At 38.7% G+C, this 20,000-nt stretch overlaps 1 protein-coding gene across 3 annotated transcripts in view; it reads right to left on the bottom strand.

Annotated features, from left to right (window-relative positions):
* The window catches only part of LOC135220532 (alpha-tocopherol transfer protein-like), a 205,471-nt gene that overhangs the window by 30,041 nt on the left and 155,430 nt on the right, over positions 1-20,000 (bottom strand). For all 3 annotated transcript variants that reach the window (XM_064257715.1, XM_064257714.1, XM_064257716.1), the window contains exon 2: positions 4,157-4,314. In XM_064257715.1, the coding sequence (XP_064113785.1) occupies positions 4,157-4,313 (157 nt within the window). In that variant the 5' untranslated portion in view covers position 4,314. The remainder of the gene's footprint in view (positions 1-4,156; positions 4,315-20,000) is intronic.

Genomic DNA, 20,000 nt, shown 5'->3' on the forward strand with positions numbered 1-20,000 from the left:
TGTAGTGACATAACTGGACACCCAAAATTATCATCAACAGAGAAATACGAAGTAGCTTAAATGTTACTCTGTTTACCGATTGGTGCAATACCAGCTAGCGCCTAACATAAGATTCAGACGATATTCATTAGTTTACAGTTTCGTAAAGTTGTCTTTCCCTTACTCTACTGATTTCAGCTTCGAGTACGTTTTGACCAACTTTCGTAAGTCGTGAGATTAATTGAAGATTGGACGCACTATCATATCCTTGATTTCAATATTGAATTTCGTGTTGATAGCCTATATTTACAAACAGCAATCGTATAATTATCTGAAGATGATTATTAAGAATCAGTTACTGTTATCATAAAACTATTCTGTTGACTTTTATACAGACTGATTACAATGACTCAACCGCTATTGTTTCATGATTGTGTTGTACGGAGAATCTATGCCGGTTAGTAGGACAGCCATCAGACAATATCAGGTGCCACATCTAATCGGTATAGGCCAGATGCTCACATGACCTCTGACAATGGTCTTCAAACCTTGGCCTGTGGCACAACCCCTCCCTGCCTTGCGGCTTTTAAAGGTCCTGGGTTTGAGTTCCCTCGCTTGATGGTACATTCAAGCTCTTTGCGTATCCCATTCATTGCGTAGATATTTCAGTTTGAATTGTTTTCGTTCATAAGTTCATTAACTGGGCTCACTTTTTCTACCATGTTTACTCAAGGAGTAATAGTTCGTTCTAGCATAAAGCCCGCTTAATCATCAGAACTGAGCGAGTGATATTAGGGTGGATCCACCTGTATCTGTCGGGAAGAAAACGTCAGTGACATCATATTTGAGTAGCTAGACTGCCATGTATTCGTGAAAGAATTTAGTTATGTTAATAGCACTGAAGGAGATCAACGATATCTGGCTCTATTTTCTTGTTATCGGTTGCATTTGGCTGCATTGTTTTATTTATTTATTTATTCATTGTTAGCCGTCTTTTCCAGATCTTGTCATTCTACTCCGTGAAAGATTTTTTAAACTCATGACATTTTGTCTTTGAAAATTACAGTAATCATTCGTTGATTTATAGAAGCGAATTAAAGTCGTCACCTGATTTATGACAACAGCAACAGCATAAAACAACAATAAGCAAAATCCACAACTTCTTCAGTGAGTATTTACGGTATGATACTCTGAAGTGTTTTCAATGAAAATGAACAAAACACGATCAGAGTGAAGTTTAAAAGGGCCCAATGAAGATATTCCTGACTTCCAAGAGAGACGTCTTACCTTTGGGCAGACTAATCTGCAGCAGTTTCACCGGTGTCCGGATGTGACTAAGAAAAACGTAAAAAAATGCGTTCTAAAATTATTAACATCAAAAAAGTCAAAGACAACAGAAGTAGAAACATAATTCCGAGGCCGACTTATGCAGTCCGAAGGTTACTATTTTTTAATAACGGACATAAGAAGTGGTCGTCTGACGGGTTTTACGAGGTTGCCTAAAAGTAGAATTTGTCTTCTGTAATTGCCAATTTTATGTTCCAATGATCCGGGTGTACGAGTATCTGCAGTCATTTCTTTTTTGAACTTTTTGGGATTTGGTGGAATTCTGACGCCGGGTTTGGAGTTTGCTGAATAATTCTAGAAATTTCAGAAAAGCCATCCCCAAGTTCGTGTGTATTTTTCCGGCAAAGAAAAGAAAGATTAAAGGAAGAAAACAACTTCTTTTTCACTGAGATGACCAATATGCCACAACAAATACTATTCCCGACCCCGTGGGTTGGAACTGCGGTCAGTGGACCTCATGCGGTGCGCTGTAGGCATTACTCAAGGTCTTTGCAGCGTCCCTTCGTCCTCTAACTGCAACCCCTTTCATTCCTTTTACTGTACCTCCGTTTGTATTGACTTTTTTCCATCTTGCTTTTAACTCTCCCTTAACAATTGTTTCATAGACCAACTACCAGTTTTTCCTCCTGTTTCGCATTTAAACCTTTACTCTCAATTTCCCTTTCAGCGCTGAATACCTCATTGGTCCCAGTGCTCGGCCCAAATTTTCGATTCCAGTTACAATACAAATACTACTGCTGGTACGATCTTTGCCCCGAGTTCCTTAATTGTTGAAGCAACATCACATAACTGAGCAGGCGAGCTTGCACACGCGCGAAACGCGTTCATGGGCCATGGTAGAGCTCGAAATCATCTCGTCTGCATGTGTGAGCCAGCCGACATTCTATAAGCTGTGGGGGTCTGCTGATTCCAGTGAATTTCTGTGTGTGTGTGTGTGTGTGTGTGTGTGTGTGTGTGTGTGTGTGGTGTGGATATAACAGTGGATGAACCACGAGGAATGCTCCATATCCAAGCAATCATGACAAACTTTTAGTTTCACGTTTGCTCTTTTTAAATGAATCTATCCTCACATCATCATGCATCATGACTTGTTTCTGCGTCAACATAAAGACTCAGAAAATATGCATTGGTTGTTCTTCGCCCAGAAATTTGTCTGTGTACTGTGACTTCCATAACCTACTCTAGTTACAACAATTGTAAATGATAATTGTTACCTATCGATGCTGTGAAATATTATTATTATTAGTACTAGTATTTATTATTATATTAGTTATTATTAAATTATTATATTATTATTATCATTATTATTATTATTATTCACCCAGGATCACAGCTTTCCTTGTGAAACAGCTCTTGTTATTCAATGATCGTGAAAAGTCATAATCATAAATAGTTACCTATACTTAATTAGCTTCAAGTTTCTGTTTTATCGGCAAAATCATTAAATAAGCTTTCGTCATTTTCCTCGGTTTCATTGCAAGAACAGGATTCCGGATAATCTACGTAGTTGTTTGGTTCTCTATGATAAAGTAATTCGCACTCATGAACTGAGATACCGATCCTTGTCTGTAAAATCATAGAGAGCCAAACAACTACGTAGATGGTCCGGAATCCTGTTCTTGCACTGAAACCGAGGAAAATGACGAAAGCTTATTTAATGATTTTGCCGATAAAACAGAAACTTGAAGCTAATTTAGTATAGGTAATTATTTATGATTATGACTTTACACGACGATTGAATCATATATAGTATGTGCTCTTTGCATACAGTAACTATATCCCCATCACATATGATTGCAAGGATTACAATAAAAGTCCATACATCCAACGAACCGGACTAAAAAGATTGGTAAACATTTTATCAACATGTAATTAGTCTAATGCACATACGTATACTTAGTTTGAATTCTATATAGTATCTGCATCTAACTGTATGTTCTCTCTCTCTCTCTCTCTCTCTCTCTCTCTCTCTCTCTCTCTCTCTCTCTCTCTCTCACTCAGAAGAAAGAAATGAACTCCCTGCACTAACGTACAGTTAGTTTTAAGCTGATAATGATCGTAAGTGCATTATAGAAGTCACAACAAAGGTAAAATCTGGAAAACATGGTTTACAGAATAAACTCTTGAAGCTGCTAAGGATATCGAAGTTATATCCCCGACTTCTGTTGTGCCCGTCTCTTAATATTCCGAAATAGACGTATTTATGTTCCGAGACTACTGTCACTCTTTGTTTATTCTAATTTCGCAATCACCAAATTCTGACTAGCAAGGCCTTAACGTGCTGCAAAAGAATAACATGTAATTAGTTTATATCGTGTCCATTAGTTCCGTTCAATAGCGGTTATGCTGAGGGAATAATCGTAGTTAAACATAGCTTCTGGTAAGTCCTGCGAATTGTATCCGAGTGACGAGTCAAAACTTACCCATAAAAGTATATCCTACGTAACTACACTGAACCCACCTTTGACCAGGATTCTTTACTGTTCGGGCAGTACATTTTCTACGCAATGATCGACGATGCTCAAAATGTTTGCCAATAAATGTGGATGTGGATCAACAATCGCATCTAGATAGACCGAACTATAGTCCACAGACTTAGCCAAACATAGAAAAACAAATTATATTCTCGCGTAGCTTGTGTCATACCTACAACGTATACAATAGAAATACCGACAAGTGTTTCTAATTCTAATTACTGTAAGACAAAAACACAAACCATGGTTTAAAAAGCATAACTGTAAATGGTGTGAAAAACAAGTCATCCTCATAGATAAGAAAATAAATAAAATAAAAATAGAAACTTTGTATCTGCGAGAAGTGAATGACTGACCTGTCCTGGCATTGAGGTGTGTTTGTTTCTGGAGCCATTCTCTCACGGCCCTGGATGTCCTCTCCCTCCTGTTGGGATCCTCGTTCAGTTCCTCCAAGGCGTAGCGCTGCAGCTCAGGGCTGAGCGTGCACTCGTAGCTGTCCTCGGCTCCCGGCATTCTGATGAAGAAGAAAATATACAGTAATTGTTTTGGTAAACAGATGAAAGTCGTATGTGTATGTAAATGTTGTTAAAATTTAAGACGTAGAATTCCTTTATTTTTTTAAATACTTATTCCCTTAAGCCAACAATTGCCGAATAGTACTTTAATTTTATTTTTTGAATATTTTCCAGCAATGGCACACACACACATTAGAGTATATATGTATATATAATATATATATATATATATATATATATATATATATATATATATATATATATATATATATAATATATATATAGTGTGTGTGTGTGTGTGTGTGTGTGTGTGTAATGTATATATATGTGTGTGTGTGTGAGTGAGTGGGCTTGCGTGCGTATAAATATATATAATATATATATATATATATATATAATATATATATATATATATATATATATATAATATATACATATATGATATATATATATATATCTATATATAAATTATAGTTATATATTATAAACTATAGGATATATATAGGATATTATATAAAAACCCCCGGTGGCCGGATATTACAGACTCCCTGGTTTTTTGGTTTTATTTTTTTTTTTTTTAATACCCAAGTAATTGGCATTCCCAGTATTTTGACTTCCGGTAAAATAACTGAATCCGGTTTCCTTACACCCGGTAATTTGACACCCATTATAAACAAATAGCTTATTTAGGAAGAACATTTTTTGAAAATAGAAATTAGCTTAGTTACCTTAGTTAGAAATGGAAATGACATAATTGATTGTTTAATATATGATGTCTTAGTTTATGTATTTATTTTTATTCAAGTATATCAATAACATTTGGCAGTTGTATTCGAGCTCCTGTCGTTATAATGAACTTTTTTATAACCATGTCCTTGTACCGTTGAGAAGCACCCGTGAGGAAGGTGACTCGTAGATGACAGAAAACAAACGCTGATGGATCAAAATTTTTGGGAAGTAAGGTCAATGTGAAGAGTTGCATACCTCACCCAGTTAATGAATGCAAAAACGTGCTATGCAACTCTTCACCGGGGATGTTTGCTAATTCGATTATATATATATATATATATATATATATATATATATATATATATATATATATATATATATATATATAATATATATATATATATATATATAGTGTCACAAATGGGGACGCTCTGCCAGTTTTGTTTGGGAAAATCCCAAGCATAACTCAGATTTATCTATCAACGACAGGAATTTCTGGCGGGGGTCTTAAAGTTCCCGCGTTCCTTAGATACAGGACGCATTGCCACACCTTCCCTAGAGTCTTGTTAGAAACCGTAATATATTCTTATATATAGGTGTTACCGCTTTCACGAGGAATCTCTTCCACATATTCAGACACAGCCGATGATCTGCGGCACTGCAGCCTAGCTCCACCCCCTCCCCACAGGTCGGCAGGCATTCACGGGCAGTGAGGAAGGTCGTTTTTTCTTCTCCTGTGACCTGCACCAGCAGTCAAACGTTCCAGTTGACTATGCTTTATCCCCCTACTTCATAACAGACACCATAGGAGCCTAGAAGCCCTTGCTTCTACCTTCGAAAGGACCTCAGAGGGCCACGAAAGGCTTGCTCAAGTAAATAATCCAGGTTGGTGTCAGTGTGTGAAAGTGCCCTCGCTTTCCCAATCTTTCTCTCCCTCTGTACCTATCTATACTTTGCTCCATATTTCCTTCTCCTCTCCTGTAACAGCAGTTTATAAGGGAAGGCCATCCCGCTGTCAGAATAATGGTGTTGTCACATTGTGAAATCTTTCAGCATTAACATTTATTTGGTAAAATTTTTAATTTGTTCAAGCGTTCTCAGTGTTGCCATCTTGTAAAGCATGTGGCCCCATTCCCTCCATAGCCTCACTCACTCCATCTCCTGATATCCTTTGCATCATTTGGGTAGAGGTATATTTGATCTATTTACATGTTAAGAACAGTGTGCGTGTCACCTACCCATTGATTTCAACATCTCTTACAAGAGGTGTGAATTTCGGTGTTGTTTTCCACTTTCCAAGACGCTTCCAGCCATTAGTACCAGTCATGTGATTCTATACCATATTTGCTAGTAGTTGACTCCTGGTATCTAGCCCATTTCCCTGCCCTTGTTTGAGTTGTTAAACTTTCAGAATAAATGTATAATATTTGCCACTGCGTATCACTTGGTTCCTATTATTTCCCTCATCGACGTAATTTGCCAGCATACGCTCTCTCACATTACATTTTCCTCTCAGCTTGAAAATGTAATCTATATAATATATATATATATATATATATTATATATATAGATATGGTGTGTGTGGTGTGTGTGGGTGTGTGTGTGTATGTGTGTCTGTGTGTAAGTCTGTGCATGTGAGGCATGTGTATAAATCCTCGCACTTTATACCTACAGCAAAAGTTCTCATACATATTTCAAGGCCGATCGATTAGCGTTCCAGTGGTTAAAAGAATCTGAACCTGTGAGCCTTATTTTCTCTAATTCTGTCTCTTACGGGAATCAGTTTTTGGAGAGGGCCAACCTCCTGACCAACTCTGCCATAAATGTGTGAATATACGTACATGTTATCCGATATATTTCAATGATTTTGCAAAGATTTTATGAGAAGAGATTAATTTTCCTATAAGTAAGTAACAGTTGTAGAATACCAAACTTAGTTTTCGAAATTCAGATTCATCAACGCTGTATGAGAATTTTATAACAGGCTGAAATTTGTGTTTACCTTTCGCGCTCACACAGAAACATATAGAACTCTCTGGATTTACCAAATATAATTACTTCTTACATTAGTCATTCTTTATTATCAAGCGATAAAAAATTTCATATATTATTATATATTCCTGTAAATAATTATATATTTTAAGTGTTCAAGTTTAATCTTTTTATTATTTTCTTAGGAATTCATATCAGAAATCATTGGCATTAGTTACGTTATATCTTTATAAGCTTGATATCTAAAAATTCACTTTCTTAACACTGATATGTTCGTCAATGAAAGAATGCCATGTGAACTGCAATGAATGTCTGTGTGTTTGTGTGTGTGTGTCTGTGTGTGTGTGAGAGAGAGAGAGAGAGAGTATGCAAATGGTAAGAGCAGCGGCCACCAGTGTTTCTTTTGAGCAAGGTCCAAATTATGAATCTCCTCAGAGCAAAATATTACAATCGCTGTATGCTGCATAAAGTACATATTTTACTATATTACTTTTGGTGAAAAAAAATTAAAAAAAAAAGGAAACAGACAATATTTTTTACCTTGAATCCAATAAAGATTATTTAGGCCGAAAGCACCGATGAATTCAACACTTCCAGTTTTCAAAAGATAATCTCCAAGATTAATCTTCATTTGATTCAAGGTAAAAATGTTGTCTGTTTCCTTTTATTTTTTTCCACCAAAAGTTATAGAGTAAAATATGTACTTTATGCAGCATACAGCGATTGTAATATTTTCCTCTGAGGAGATTCATAATTTGGCCCTGGCTCAAAAGAAAAACTGGTGGCCGCTGCTCTTGCCGAAATTCACACCTCTTGTAAGAGAATGACGGTATAATGGACGAAGCTAATATTTTCTTTACCAAATGAATATAATCGATTAAATTTCTCTTTTGAATTTTTTTTCCTTCTGGAAATGAAATCAAAATCACAAGATTAATTTATTCCACTGTTAATTACAGCATCGGCGGAAAAAAGTCAGGAAGAAAGTGGAAATCATATTTAGATTCCGAAATCCCCCTTCATCAGTCAGTCTGGAATAGGAATCTGCCAGAGGAACTATGGGGGATTCCGTTACCCTATGCTTGCTCAAGCAAATGCTCCAGCGGTCACGCCTGCCAAACTCGATGCAGGTGGGAAGCAACAAGGGCCAGAAACAACGACCGTCATTTCCATCAAATAACACTCAGGTGGGTTTTTATGTAGAAAATATTCAGAAGTGATCGAGATTATAGTCTATCATTTAAAGAAGACATGTATTGTGAACCCAGCGTTTTTATCGGCCATTCCGTCTTTGTGTGTGTGTGTGTGTGGTTATGTATATATATATATATATATATATATATATATATAGATATATATATATATATATATATATATATAATGGTATATCTAATGGTCAGGCGACAGTTAGTAGGACACATCAGCGCAAAGGTGGACCATGGAAATGTACTAAGTTCAGCATAATCCTTTATTTCCAACGTTTCGTAATAACTGTATTATATCATCAGGGAATCTGTTAAATAATTAATAAAATTGCCCTAGAAATTTCATAAAACACAAAAACACATTGCAGTTAGAATACAGAAAAAAAGACATAATAGCAATACCTGAGACCACTAACCAACGCTATACAAAGAAGGCAGAAGACAGAATGCATAAATGAAAAGTTAATTCAGGTAGAGCTGTCTGGAGCAGGTCTGGGTATTTAACTGGGGAACCAGTTGCTGAATAAATAATGATTCTAGAATAGGCAGTTTGTATGTATTAGTTGTTTGGCCTATGATACAGAAATAATTTCTTTTAATATACATTTTACGATTTTTTGAGTGGTTTCTTATGATAGGCTGTTCGGAACTGGAGAACCTACAGCCAGTACGAAAGCTTAATCCCCGATGAGAGTCGATTCTGGCCCTCAGTGACCTCATCGTGGATCCAATATACGTATGTCCTAGAGTTAAACTTAGGGCAAGTATACTTATATACCGCACTTGAGGTCAAGAGCAGGTTTAATTGATCTTTATATATATATATATATCCATATTTTACACAAATATATATATACGTATATTTGTATGTGGGGATACAATCCGCAATGATGTAAAATCCTTCTGTAGTTTTATAAAATGTATATATCTTGTACGGTAACTTATAGCTTTCGACCATCAACTGTGGTCTTCTTCACTAAAATGTGATATATCGCCTCGAGGAACTGACATGTAGAAACAATAAAGATTAGGTAACAAGCTAATTTACCATCATTATGTATATGTATACATATACATATATTTACATACATATGTCCATATATATGTGTGTATATATATACGCTTATGTATATATACACACACACACACATATATATAATATATAATAATATATATATATATATATATATATATATATATATATATATATGATGACAGATTGAGACTGTCAAGGGTCTTTCTTATGGGTAGTGAATTCAAAACGAAAAACAAGTTTAGAAAATAAACTGAAAGTTCATACATGTGGAGGTTGGATTACATATCAGAACATGAAATCCTGGCAACCTCTTTAAGGCCAATTATATCTCATATTTCATCGCCTATATGTAGGACAATCAAAGTGTTTCGGTAAGATACTGACCACCTGCTGATTTCATTGATCTAACGAGACAACCTCAGATGATGACATTACAGTAATGGCCATGGAAAAGCGATTCATTTTTTAAAAGCGCTCAGTGAAGAACAAAATAGTGATTTTAGGTCGGGTTCAGAGATTAATCCAGTTACCTTGAATAATTCTGAAAAAGGTACTTGAGAAATCTGAAACTGAAGTACCCTTTTTTCAAACACAGTTGGATGTTCTTGTACCAGACAGATGGTGTACAGCGTAATTACTCCCTGCAACCTCTACCAGTGAGTGGCACTCTGAATTATGAGCCACCCTGATGTCATCCCAGATGACGAAAAAAAGAGTACAAATAGATCCTGACGGGGATAAAGAACAGACGACCAACGTTGTATGTCAATTTGTCTGCCCAACTCCTCGTGTAAATGCTATAGAAGCTAGGGTGACATCTTCCAGTATATCATGGATTCTGTCACCTAAGTCCTGAATCACAAAGGACTGAAATGTCTCACTGAACTGAGATTCAACAGCAGACGAAACAGATGAGTTATAAAGCAATTTATAGCTCATCTGTTGTAAAATAAAATATTTATCACAAATCAAATAAAAAAGCACACACACACACATATATATGTGTGTGAAAAGAAGCATTGGGTTGTGTTGCAATTAAAAAATTCAGGTGTTTTGCCCAGGCCTGTTTTTATTTTCAGATAGGAGTGGCACAAATAGTGCCAGGGAAATTAGTTGATTTGTCTCACTGTCAAATAAATCATAAACACTCCTAGTCGCTCACCCACAATGAGAAGAACACCATAATGTCAGTATAATTCAGCTTGATGTCAAACTAAATCAGATTAGCTTTGTGTCGCTTGGCATAGCGTTCACACCTCTTCCAGCTTTCAAAATTCCTTCTCAAATCATAGCAAATACAATAGCACGAAATTCAGGCATTCCTTGAGAACTCCCTCAGGATTTTCAACTTAGCATTAACAGAGATCACAGCGTCATTGCGAACACCTGCGTCACCCTTAACTAGGTCCTTCAGACGAGATCCAGATGCTGACCGTCCCTTAAGCCTCTAGTCAAATTCCCTGTCCTATTCCGTGTAATCACCTTTAACGACCTCTAGCTAGCAGGCCACCTGCATTTGGTCACAACATTATGGGAAAGGGGACAGATTCAATTTTCACGCCATTCCTTATCCTATTGTGCCAATTCCCTTAGGGTCACGATACCTCTGCTTTGGCTGCCAACCCCTCTCGACCCAGCTGCGGTCATTAAAGATTTGACCTGTCCCTTGCCTTTCGCACCTAACTACTCAGCCCATTCCAGCCTCTTTTCCCTTGAAATGCCCTTTCTTAGCTGTAGACAATAAAGACGCCCCTTGGGATTTAGATGGTCCCCCTTTGAAGACAGGACAATAGACACCGCTGATCGAAAAAAATCCAAGTTGGCAGCCGCAGATGGGGATAAAAGGACCCTGGATTGCCCCCAGAAATAGCTACGGGCTGCTCTAGGAGCAAGAGCCCGTGCCAGCACAAGGTTGGCTTAATCTTCAACAACAACTCAGAAATCAGTACCGCAGATCCGGGCGCAGAAGCAGTTACGCAGCAGGTCGTCAGAAGCGCAGTCACCCGTAAGGTGGGAGGCCCTGACACAATACTCTACCAAGCTCTCCATAACGCCTACGAGCGCTTCATATTGGACTCATACCCCAGACGAATCCCTAATTCACTCTCTTAGCCAACCAACATCATACCACATTGTGCAACTAGCCATTCCTGTCGCACCCTGCCTGCCCCTTCATTGGTAGCAAAAAGGTAAACGTTTCCTCAGTGGCCATCTCAACTGGCTCATTCTGCAACGAATGTCAAGTCCACTGACTAAATCAGGTAAAGTTCTGAAACCTGTATTTTCAACTAGAAATTAGTGTCTGTGAGTCACGTTCCTATTCCTAACATCCTCTCCATTCCCATTCCCAGATCCTCAATCTCACTTGAATTTTGTCTACCTAATGCCATTCCAGTGAGCAGTGGCCTATTGTAGTGACATAAATTATTATTTTGTGAAGTGTTATAGTCATATTCTTGAATAGCGATTTAGTTGGAATTTGACGACAAGGTTCGAGTAAATGTTTTGGTTGACACAATGCGATATTGCATAAAGTTTTGCTTTGCGTTTGCGCCTTGAATAAAGTAAATTCTTGCAACGTCTTAGCTCCAGTCGTTACAACTCTGACTATCTTGCAGATTTACTGTGTCAAGCAAAGGTCTTATTAGAAAACAACTGCACAGTGTATTTACCAAGTGATCATAAAGACTGTTTTGAGTGGTGCATTTCTACCTGCTGTTCTGTGTCAAACCCGTAGAAGGATATCCCACTTACTTTTACATGTTAACTTTAAAAATGAGTTCTAGCTAATTTTAGTTATATCTATTCGTACCTGGTGTGGCACTAGTTAGTATTTGTAAATTGTAACCCTGTTTAACGTGGCATATAGTACTACGAGGTTCTAAAGAAACCCTTGTAATTCCCTGTAATTTTAGTGAAATTATACTTTATTTTAGTGGATGCATAGTGTCTACTTTTGAACCAATTTGGTAGCTTAGTATATATACTTTTCACAGCAATTCTTGGACTTGTTCTGTTCGCTGCCTCCATTTTGTTGGTCCTTCGCAGTCACTGATTAAGTTGTCCTGTTGCAAAGGCATCCAAATTGAGCCAAGTCAAGCATTGGAAATCTTAACCTTTGGACACAACAATACCGCTGCTGGTATGCGACAGTATATATATATATCTATCTATATATATATGATATATATAGATATATATATATATATATATATATATATATATATATATATATATATATATATCTATATATATATATATGTGTGTGTGTGTGTGTGTTGCTTGTGCGTTTGTATGTGCGCGCACTCGCGTGTGCGTGTCTGTGTTCCGCACATGCATACAAATTTGGAAGCAAAAGCGGGACAAATTTCCTAACTGACATTAAATTTGGTTTTCCCTATCCTGTATGGCTACAGTATAGTATTTTATTTTTACTTGCTTCATAAAACAATAAGTCCGTTTTGTTAAGACCCGCGCGAGAAAAGGTTATCACCAAAGCTCCGAAATTTTCTAAGTAACTATTCTTTTGTGAAGCTGCAATCTCGAATGAGTAAGAGAATCTATTTCTCTCTTTTAGCGATGAAGGGCAAAAAGCTGTCACGTGGAGAAATAGAGCCTGAAACCTCAGGAAATAAAAAGTGAGGGAGAGGGCCAGCCTAAACACAAACACACGCACACACACATTACCCCCCTTCCCCCCACCCCCCCCCCCCACACATACAGTGTGTGTGTGTGCGCGCGTGTTCATGTATGTGTAACGTCTTGTATGCAGAAGAGAGAGAAAGGGGGCAAATCGAAAACTAGCGTAACAGTTGTTAATTAGCTTCCCTTTCTATTTAGTGGGGAGACCGACTTTAGTCGACTTTAGTTAACATCAGAAGTTTCGACTGTGAAGGTTATCAGGCCTCTTGACGAGTCATGTGGCCGGAAGTAGATAAGGACGAGGACGCAGGTAAGAGAAGAAGAGGTCGTTCATGCAATCCACACTCGGCTGTGCAACTTTTATTGACTATGCTCTGGCCCACGCTGGCATCTTTGACATACAACAGCTGTCAAAAGCCAACACATTCCTAAAAGAAGCCTAGTAATAAGAAAGTTATTCCAGTAAACTAGAATGAAGGTCCTAAAGATCAGTGCTTATCACAGCCACGGGAGCAAACTTTGAAAATGCATAATAAAAGTGACTCAACACGTGTCCTTATCAGTTTTTTCTAAATAATACCTGATGCAAACAAACATGGCGTCGCCCTTCTGTGTTATCATCAAGGGGTTTCTTACGATAGGAGACTAGACTTATCTTCGAGATGACGAGGTAAATTAGGGTTATTGTTATCATCTCTTACTTAACATGGAAGATCAGATTATCCACAGAATATGAAGGGAGAAATAACGCCCATCCAATTTTTTCCTCAGTTGCGGATTTTGGTTGCATGATACTCCTAAGCCGCGCTATATTTATTCATTTTAAGATTCATTTATCCCTGCCATGGATAAATCCAGTTTCGAAAAGGATTGAGTCAATTTTCACGATAGAAATAGATTGCCTGCCATGATCAAAATTGTTACTTTATTTTGAAATTGTATTTTTTTTTCAATTCTTACGTTAATTAATTTACTTTGACGCTGGATATAAATTGTTCTTTACTTTTCTATAATAAAAGCATTTTTTTTTCGATCAAATACCACACAAACTTGAAAGGACTGGAGCCCACGAGAAGCAAGCGACCTTCATGTCGATCATAACATTCGTACCATGGTCTTAGCCTAGGAAAGATTCCAGGATTCCCTTTTGCAGCCATTCCATGCTCATGATCTTGACTAAGAATCCCAGATTCCCTTTCGGAACGTTTCCATGCTTCTGGTCTTAAAAAAGATTCCCATTCATAGTGGTTCCATATTCATGGTATTAGGAAAGATTCCCAAACTCCCTTTCTCAGTGATTCCATGCTCCTGGTACTAGGGAAGGTTCCAATTCATGGTCGTCCCTGCCTTGCAGTCTTGGCTGTATTCTCATTCACAAAAGTTCCATGCTCAAGATCTTCATTAGATGAGATGCTTTGGTCTTAAGTGAGATGGCCAAATTCCCTTCCCCAGAGCGTCTATGCTCCCGGTCTTTGGAAAGATTCCTGTTCATAATGACGTTATGCTTGTCGTCTTGGGTAAGATTCCCATTTAAAGAGGCTCCATGTTCGTGGTCTCGGATAAGATTTCCATTCCTAGAGGTTCCATGCTCGTGCTTAGGTAAGATTCCTTTCTTAGAGCTTCTATGCTCATGGTGTCACATAAAAGTCCCAGATTCCCTTTCGGAGCAATTCCATGCAGGTGTTCTTAGGCAAGTTGCTCAGTCATAGTGTTGGTGCCATCCTCAAAGTCTTGCGTAAGATTCCTAGATTCCCTTTTGCAAGCTTCTGGTCTCGAGCAAGATTCCCATTCATAGCACTTCCACGTTCGTCGTCTTAACTAAGATTAGTTTTTGCAGAGATTCCATACTTCTGAACTCGGGTAAGATTCCCACTCATAGCGAATCATCCATGCCCCTGATCTTGGCTAAGATTACCTGAATCTCATTTGCAGTGGTGCATACTCTTAATTTTGGCTAAGAATGACTGATTCTAATTTGCAGTGGTTCTAGTCTATTGGTCTTTGGTATGATAACTCACTCCAATTTGCAGCTGTTCAATGTTCTTGGTGTTGTTGTAAGATTCTCTGATTCCTTTTAGTACCAATTCCATGCTTCCGGTCATAGCTAGGATTTCCAGATTTCCATCTGCAACACTTCCAAGAACCTGGTTTTAGCTACGATTCTATATTTCTCATTTGCTGTGGCCCATGCTTATGGTCTTCCGCAAGAGTCTCAGATTCTAATTCACAAAGGTCCTGTGTTCCTGTTATGAGCTAAAATCTTCATTCACCGCATTTTCAAAGACTCTCTTATCCCCATTCCCTGTATTCCATGCTCCTGAGCTGGGGTGAGATGATGATTCTCTGTTTCTGATCCTTAGGAAGATTTCCTGGTGTCAACTAAGATTCCCTGATTTCTACTCACAAAGGTTCAGCCTATTGCTCTTCAAAGCCAAGTTTCATTCAATCCCATTCAAAGCAGCTATGACGCTCCCGGTCTAAGCTAAGATTCGATTCCCAGTGAAGGTAAGATTCCATATTCCCTTTCATTTCTATCATTTCAATATTCCTGGATTACCAAATCGATTTTCTACAGAGATTTTTTATTATTGTGTTCAAGAAAAATTCAGTCCATGGTTGCAGACGAAATAATAATAATAATAATAATAATAATAATAATAATAATAATAATAATAATAATAATAACACTTTTAAACATGTTTTATTAAAAGTAATTGCTGCCTCAGCTGCATTAATTTTATAAAGGTTCATCTCTATTTTTCTAATTATTGCTTTCTCATTGTTGCTTAAACTGGTGAGAAACGCACCGAAGGTTGTTATGTCTCAAATAGGTAATTGTCAAAGTCGATTTTAATTTTATTAAAAAAGCCGGGGGTGGTAGTCAAATTTTCAGGGTATATCCCGTAGAGTTTATTAACGGTAAAATTCGATTTAATTCCTTTTGTGGGGCCGTGACGTTTCGTCTGAGACACACCAGATATCCTCTTAGGCGGAGGTAAGTGATGGACTAAAATGAGAGGGTGAGTCCATTTGCTTTCATAGTGGCGGTGCAGCAGGGGGCTTCATGCCACTTTTTATCATTGGCTAATGAATGGCGAGCTGCTTTACAATTGGCTGCCTGGCTGCAGGCTGAAACCAGTTCCCGAGCGCATGCTCAACAGGCGTGCCGATCTTCTCAGCTGTATGGCGTCACGCCAGGCTTCATTTCGATTGTTCAATGGCTGCAAGACGTCACTACTGGTATTACTCATGGTATTAAAGTCGTCTTCGGAGTTATTTTCTTCTTGAATTGGGGTGTTTTCGTGCGGCAATATGGTGGTGTTTGCCGTTACTGGTGTGTTTCTTCGCATACAGGTCGGGAGCAAAAAGGCCTCCTGTGTCGTATTCATGGAGGGGTTTTGCTCCTGGATGAGTAATGTGTTGCGGAAAATGCAGTCACGGGGAATTGTTTCGGTGGGCGGTGAGGGCGTGATTCTTGATGGAGATTTTCTTTGCAAGACACACTGTAGCCATTCCAATGTACTTCTCAGGACATCTTTGGGCAGGGCATATGTATTGGTATACTACGTTCGTCTGCTTGAGGGAGTCTCCTGATGGCTGGAGGGGTTATTTTTCATGATTAAATCTCTGGTTTTCCTGTTTTTGTAGTATATTATAAGGTCCACCATCTGGCCTTCTTCAATGGGGAGGTTGTTCTCCTTGATGATTTTCCTCATCGAGTTCTTCTCGCGGTACTGAGAGTGCATGAGGGCCTTATAATATATCTTGATGATCTAGGTGGGGTGGGGTCGTGAATCTTCTTCCTCATTTGGGTCCCATTTTTCGAGGGCGGTGCACACTTCTCGATTGATGAGCTTATTAGAATATTCGTTGTTCATGAGCATCTGTGAAGCTCTATCAAGCTCGAGGTGTGTGTCCTGCTAGGCAGAACGAGAGGAGAGGGCCTTTTTCACAAAAGCCCTAACGGTGGTGCTCTTATACCTGTCAGGGCACTCGCCATCCCCGTTGAGGCACATTCCTAAATTTGTCTTCTTCATGTAGACAGAAGTGTGGAGACTGTCTTCTGTCTTCGTTATAAGGACGTCGAGGAAGGGGAGCCAATCGTTGGTGCTAAACTCGACTGTGTAGTTTACCACGTTGCATTGCTGGAATTAGTGACGAAGGCCTTCTACCTCAACCACAGTGTCAACTTGCACGAAGATATCGTCTATGTATTTGCGGGGGTACTGGCTCTGGAAAAAGACCCTCTCTTCCACAGGGCCCATATAGAAGTTGGCTAAGAGGACTCCCAGAGCCTGGAGAGCCCATGGCAACACTATCTTTCTGGCAGAACAACTGTCCTCTGTGGGAGGAAAAGGGGGCCCTCTTTGTACAGATGTCCAGCAAGATGCGCAAAGAGGCTTCTGGGATATTGAGTGGGGCCATCGATGGGTCCCAGTAGACGCAATCCAAGATGATGTCGATGGTCTCATCGACAGGCACGTTGGTGAAGAGGGATTCTACATTGAGGGACACTATGATGCCAGTGCCAAGGGAGGAGTTGCAAATTTCTTCAAAGAACTCCACCAATGAACTCAGGCTATAGCGGCTCAGGATGTAGGGAGTCAACATTTGATTTAGGCGCTTGGCCAAGGCATAAGTCGGGACGGTGTCTGGCTGATAATTGGGCAGAGAGGGTTGCCTTCCTTATGGGTTTTCACGTTCCCGTAGAGGTAACCAAGGCTGAAGTCCCCGTGGATGGTCGGAAGGTGGACTGTGTTAGTTGCCGAGTTGATGGTACTGATAACATGGTTGGCGTCCCTTTTGATGTCTTCCCATGGGTTCCGTGTGAGACGCTCGAACTTTGAGGAGCCAGACAGGATGGCATCGAGTTTCTCATGGTATTCCTTTGTTGTACTGTCTGCCGGTTGTACTGACTGCCCGTCTCACAGTGATGTCTTCCTTAGCCAACAACTTCTTGGCCACTTCCCTCATCTCTCGGGTGAAGATGCCGCTTATAAAATTAATGCAGCTGAGGCAGCAATTACTTTTAATAAAATAATGATAACAGTAATAGAAAAATGTGCCTTGGTCAACATGCGAACAGGCAAAGTGACAAAGACTGAAGGGATAAAGCTACCAGATGGGAATAGCATCAAACACAAAGAAGAGACAGGATGAAAATACCTGGGAATAATAAAAGGAAAGGATAAAAAACACCAAGAGATGAAGGACACGATCAGGAAAGAATATATGCAGAGACTTAAAGCAATACTCAAGTCAAAACTTAACTCCAGAAATATGATGAAAGCCATAAACACATAGCAGTGCCATTAATCAGATACAGTGCAGTAGTGGAGTGGACGAGGGCTGAACTCCACATCATTAGACCAGAAAACTAGGAAACCCAGGACAATACACAAAACACCACACCCAAGAGCAAATGCAGGCAGACATACATAACACAAAAGGAAGGAGGGAGAGGACTACTAGGCATAGAGGACTGCGTTAACATTGAGAGCATGGCACTGAGGCAATATCTGAAAACCAATGAAGACGAGTGGCTAAGGAGTGCATGGGAAGAAGGACTGATAAAAGTAGATGAAGACCCAGAAATATAGAGACAGGAAAATGAAAAACAGAACAGAGGAATGGCACAAGAAACCAATGCACAGACAATACATGAGACATACTAAAGAACTGGCCTGCAATGAAACATGGCAAAGACTTCAGAGGGGAGACCTCAAGAAGGAAACGGAAGGAATGCTAACAGCGGCACCATATCAGGCCCTAAGTGCCAGATATATCCATAAGAACAATATATGGAAATAACATCTCAGCCATATGTAAGAAGTGCAATATGAAAAACGAGACCATAAACCACATAGCAAGTGAATGTCCGGGACTTGCACAGAACCAGTGCAAAAAGAGGCATGATTCAGTAGTAAAGCCCTCCACTGGAGCCTGTACAAGAAACACCAGGTAGCTTGCAGTAAAAAGTGGTACGAACACCAACCTGAGGGAGTGATAGAAAACAATCAGGCAGAGACCCTCTGGGACCATGGTATCAGAACAGATACGGTGATACGTGCCAATAGAACAGACGTGACGTTGATTGACAAAATTAAGAAGAACTATCTCTCATTGATGTCGCAATACCATGGGACACTAGAGTAGATGAGAAAGGAGGAGAAAAAATTTATATCTAGATCTGAAAATAGGAATAAGAAGGATATGGGATATGCCAGTGGAAACTGTACCCATACTCATAGGAACGCTAGGCACGATCCCATGATCCCTGAAAAGTGACCTGGAAATATTAGTTGCCGGAGTAGCTCCAGGACTTATGACGAAGAGTGTGTTACTAGAAACAGAGCACATAGTGAGAAGAGTAATGGACTCCTGAGGAGGCAGGACGTCACCCAGAACCTCACAATATAAAAACCACCTAGTCCAGGCCCGTACTGAGGGGGGTGTTGTCGGGGGTCGAATGCCGACCCCCCAAAAAAAAGATTTCTGGAAGTCCATATTTTCTGAGACTATCGTTTTCATTGAACAGTTCTTACAAAGTAATAAATAATTATTATTTTTTGTTAAGTCAAAGTATATAACATAACAACAGCAAAAATCAATATGCATGTTATCGTTAACATTATAAATGAATCAATCAATAAAACTGAAGAAATATTCTTGAATTTCAGTGCAAACTTTCAACGTTATAAGTAAAATTCTGTTAACCAAAGTCAGTACTCTGAATAACATCTAATCGGGTAGAAGGGCATAGACCACATACCCAATTTTTCTCCTTAATATAACTAAAATAACATTTTCAAGTATTTCATCTTGTATATACCTATATATGCAATGACATTCATTGAAGAAAAGGTCCAGTTTTGGAAAAACGACCCCGCCCCATAAAAAACTCTTGGTACGGGCCTGTAGTCGAATAGGATGCCTGTGATAGAAAAAATAATAATAATAATAATAACAATAATAATAATAATAATAATAATAATAATAATAATAATAATAATAATAATAATAATAATAATAATAACTCAAATAGACGTAGTCAAAAAGGCATTTACATACCAGGCAAGAA

The sequence above is a fragment of the Macrobrachium nipponense genome, chromosome 2, assembly GCF_015104395.2.
Source record: "Macrobrachium nipponense isolate FS-2020 chromosome 2, ASM1510439v2, whole genome shotgun sequence".
In the NCBI taxonomy this organism is placed as follows: domain Eukaryota; kingdom Metazoa; phylum Arthropoda; class Malacostraca; order Decapoda; family Palaemonidae; genus Macrobrachium; species Macrobrachium nipponense.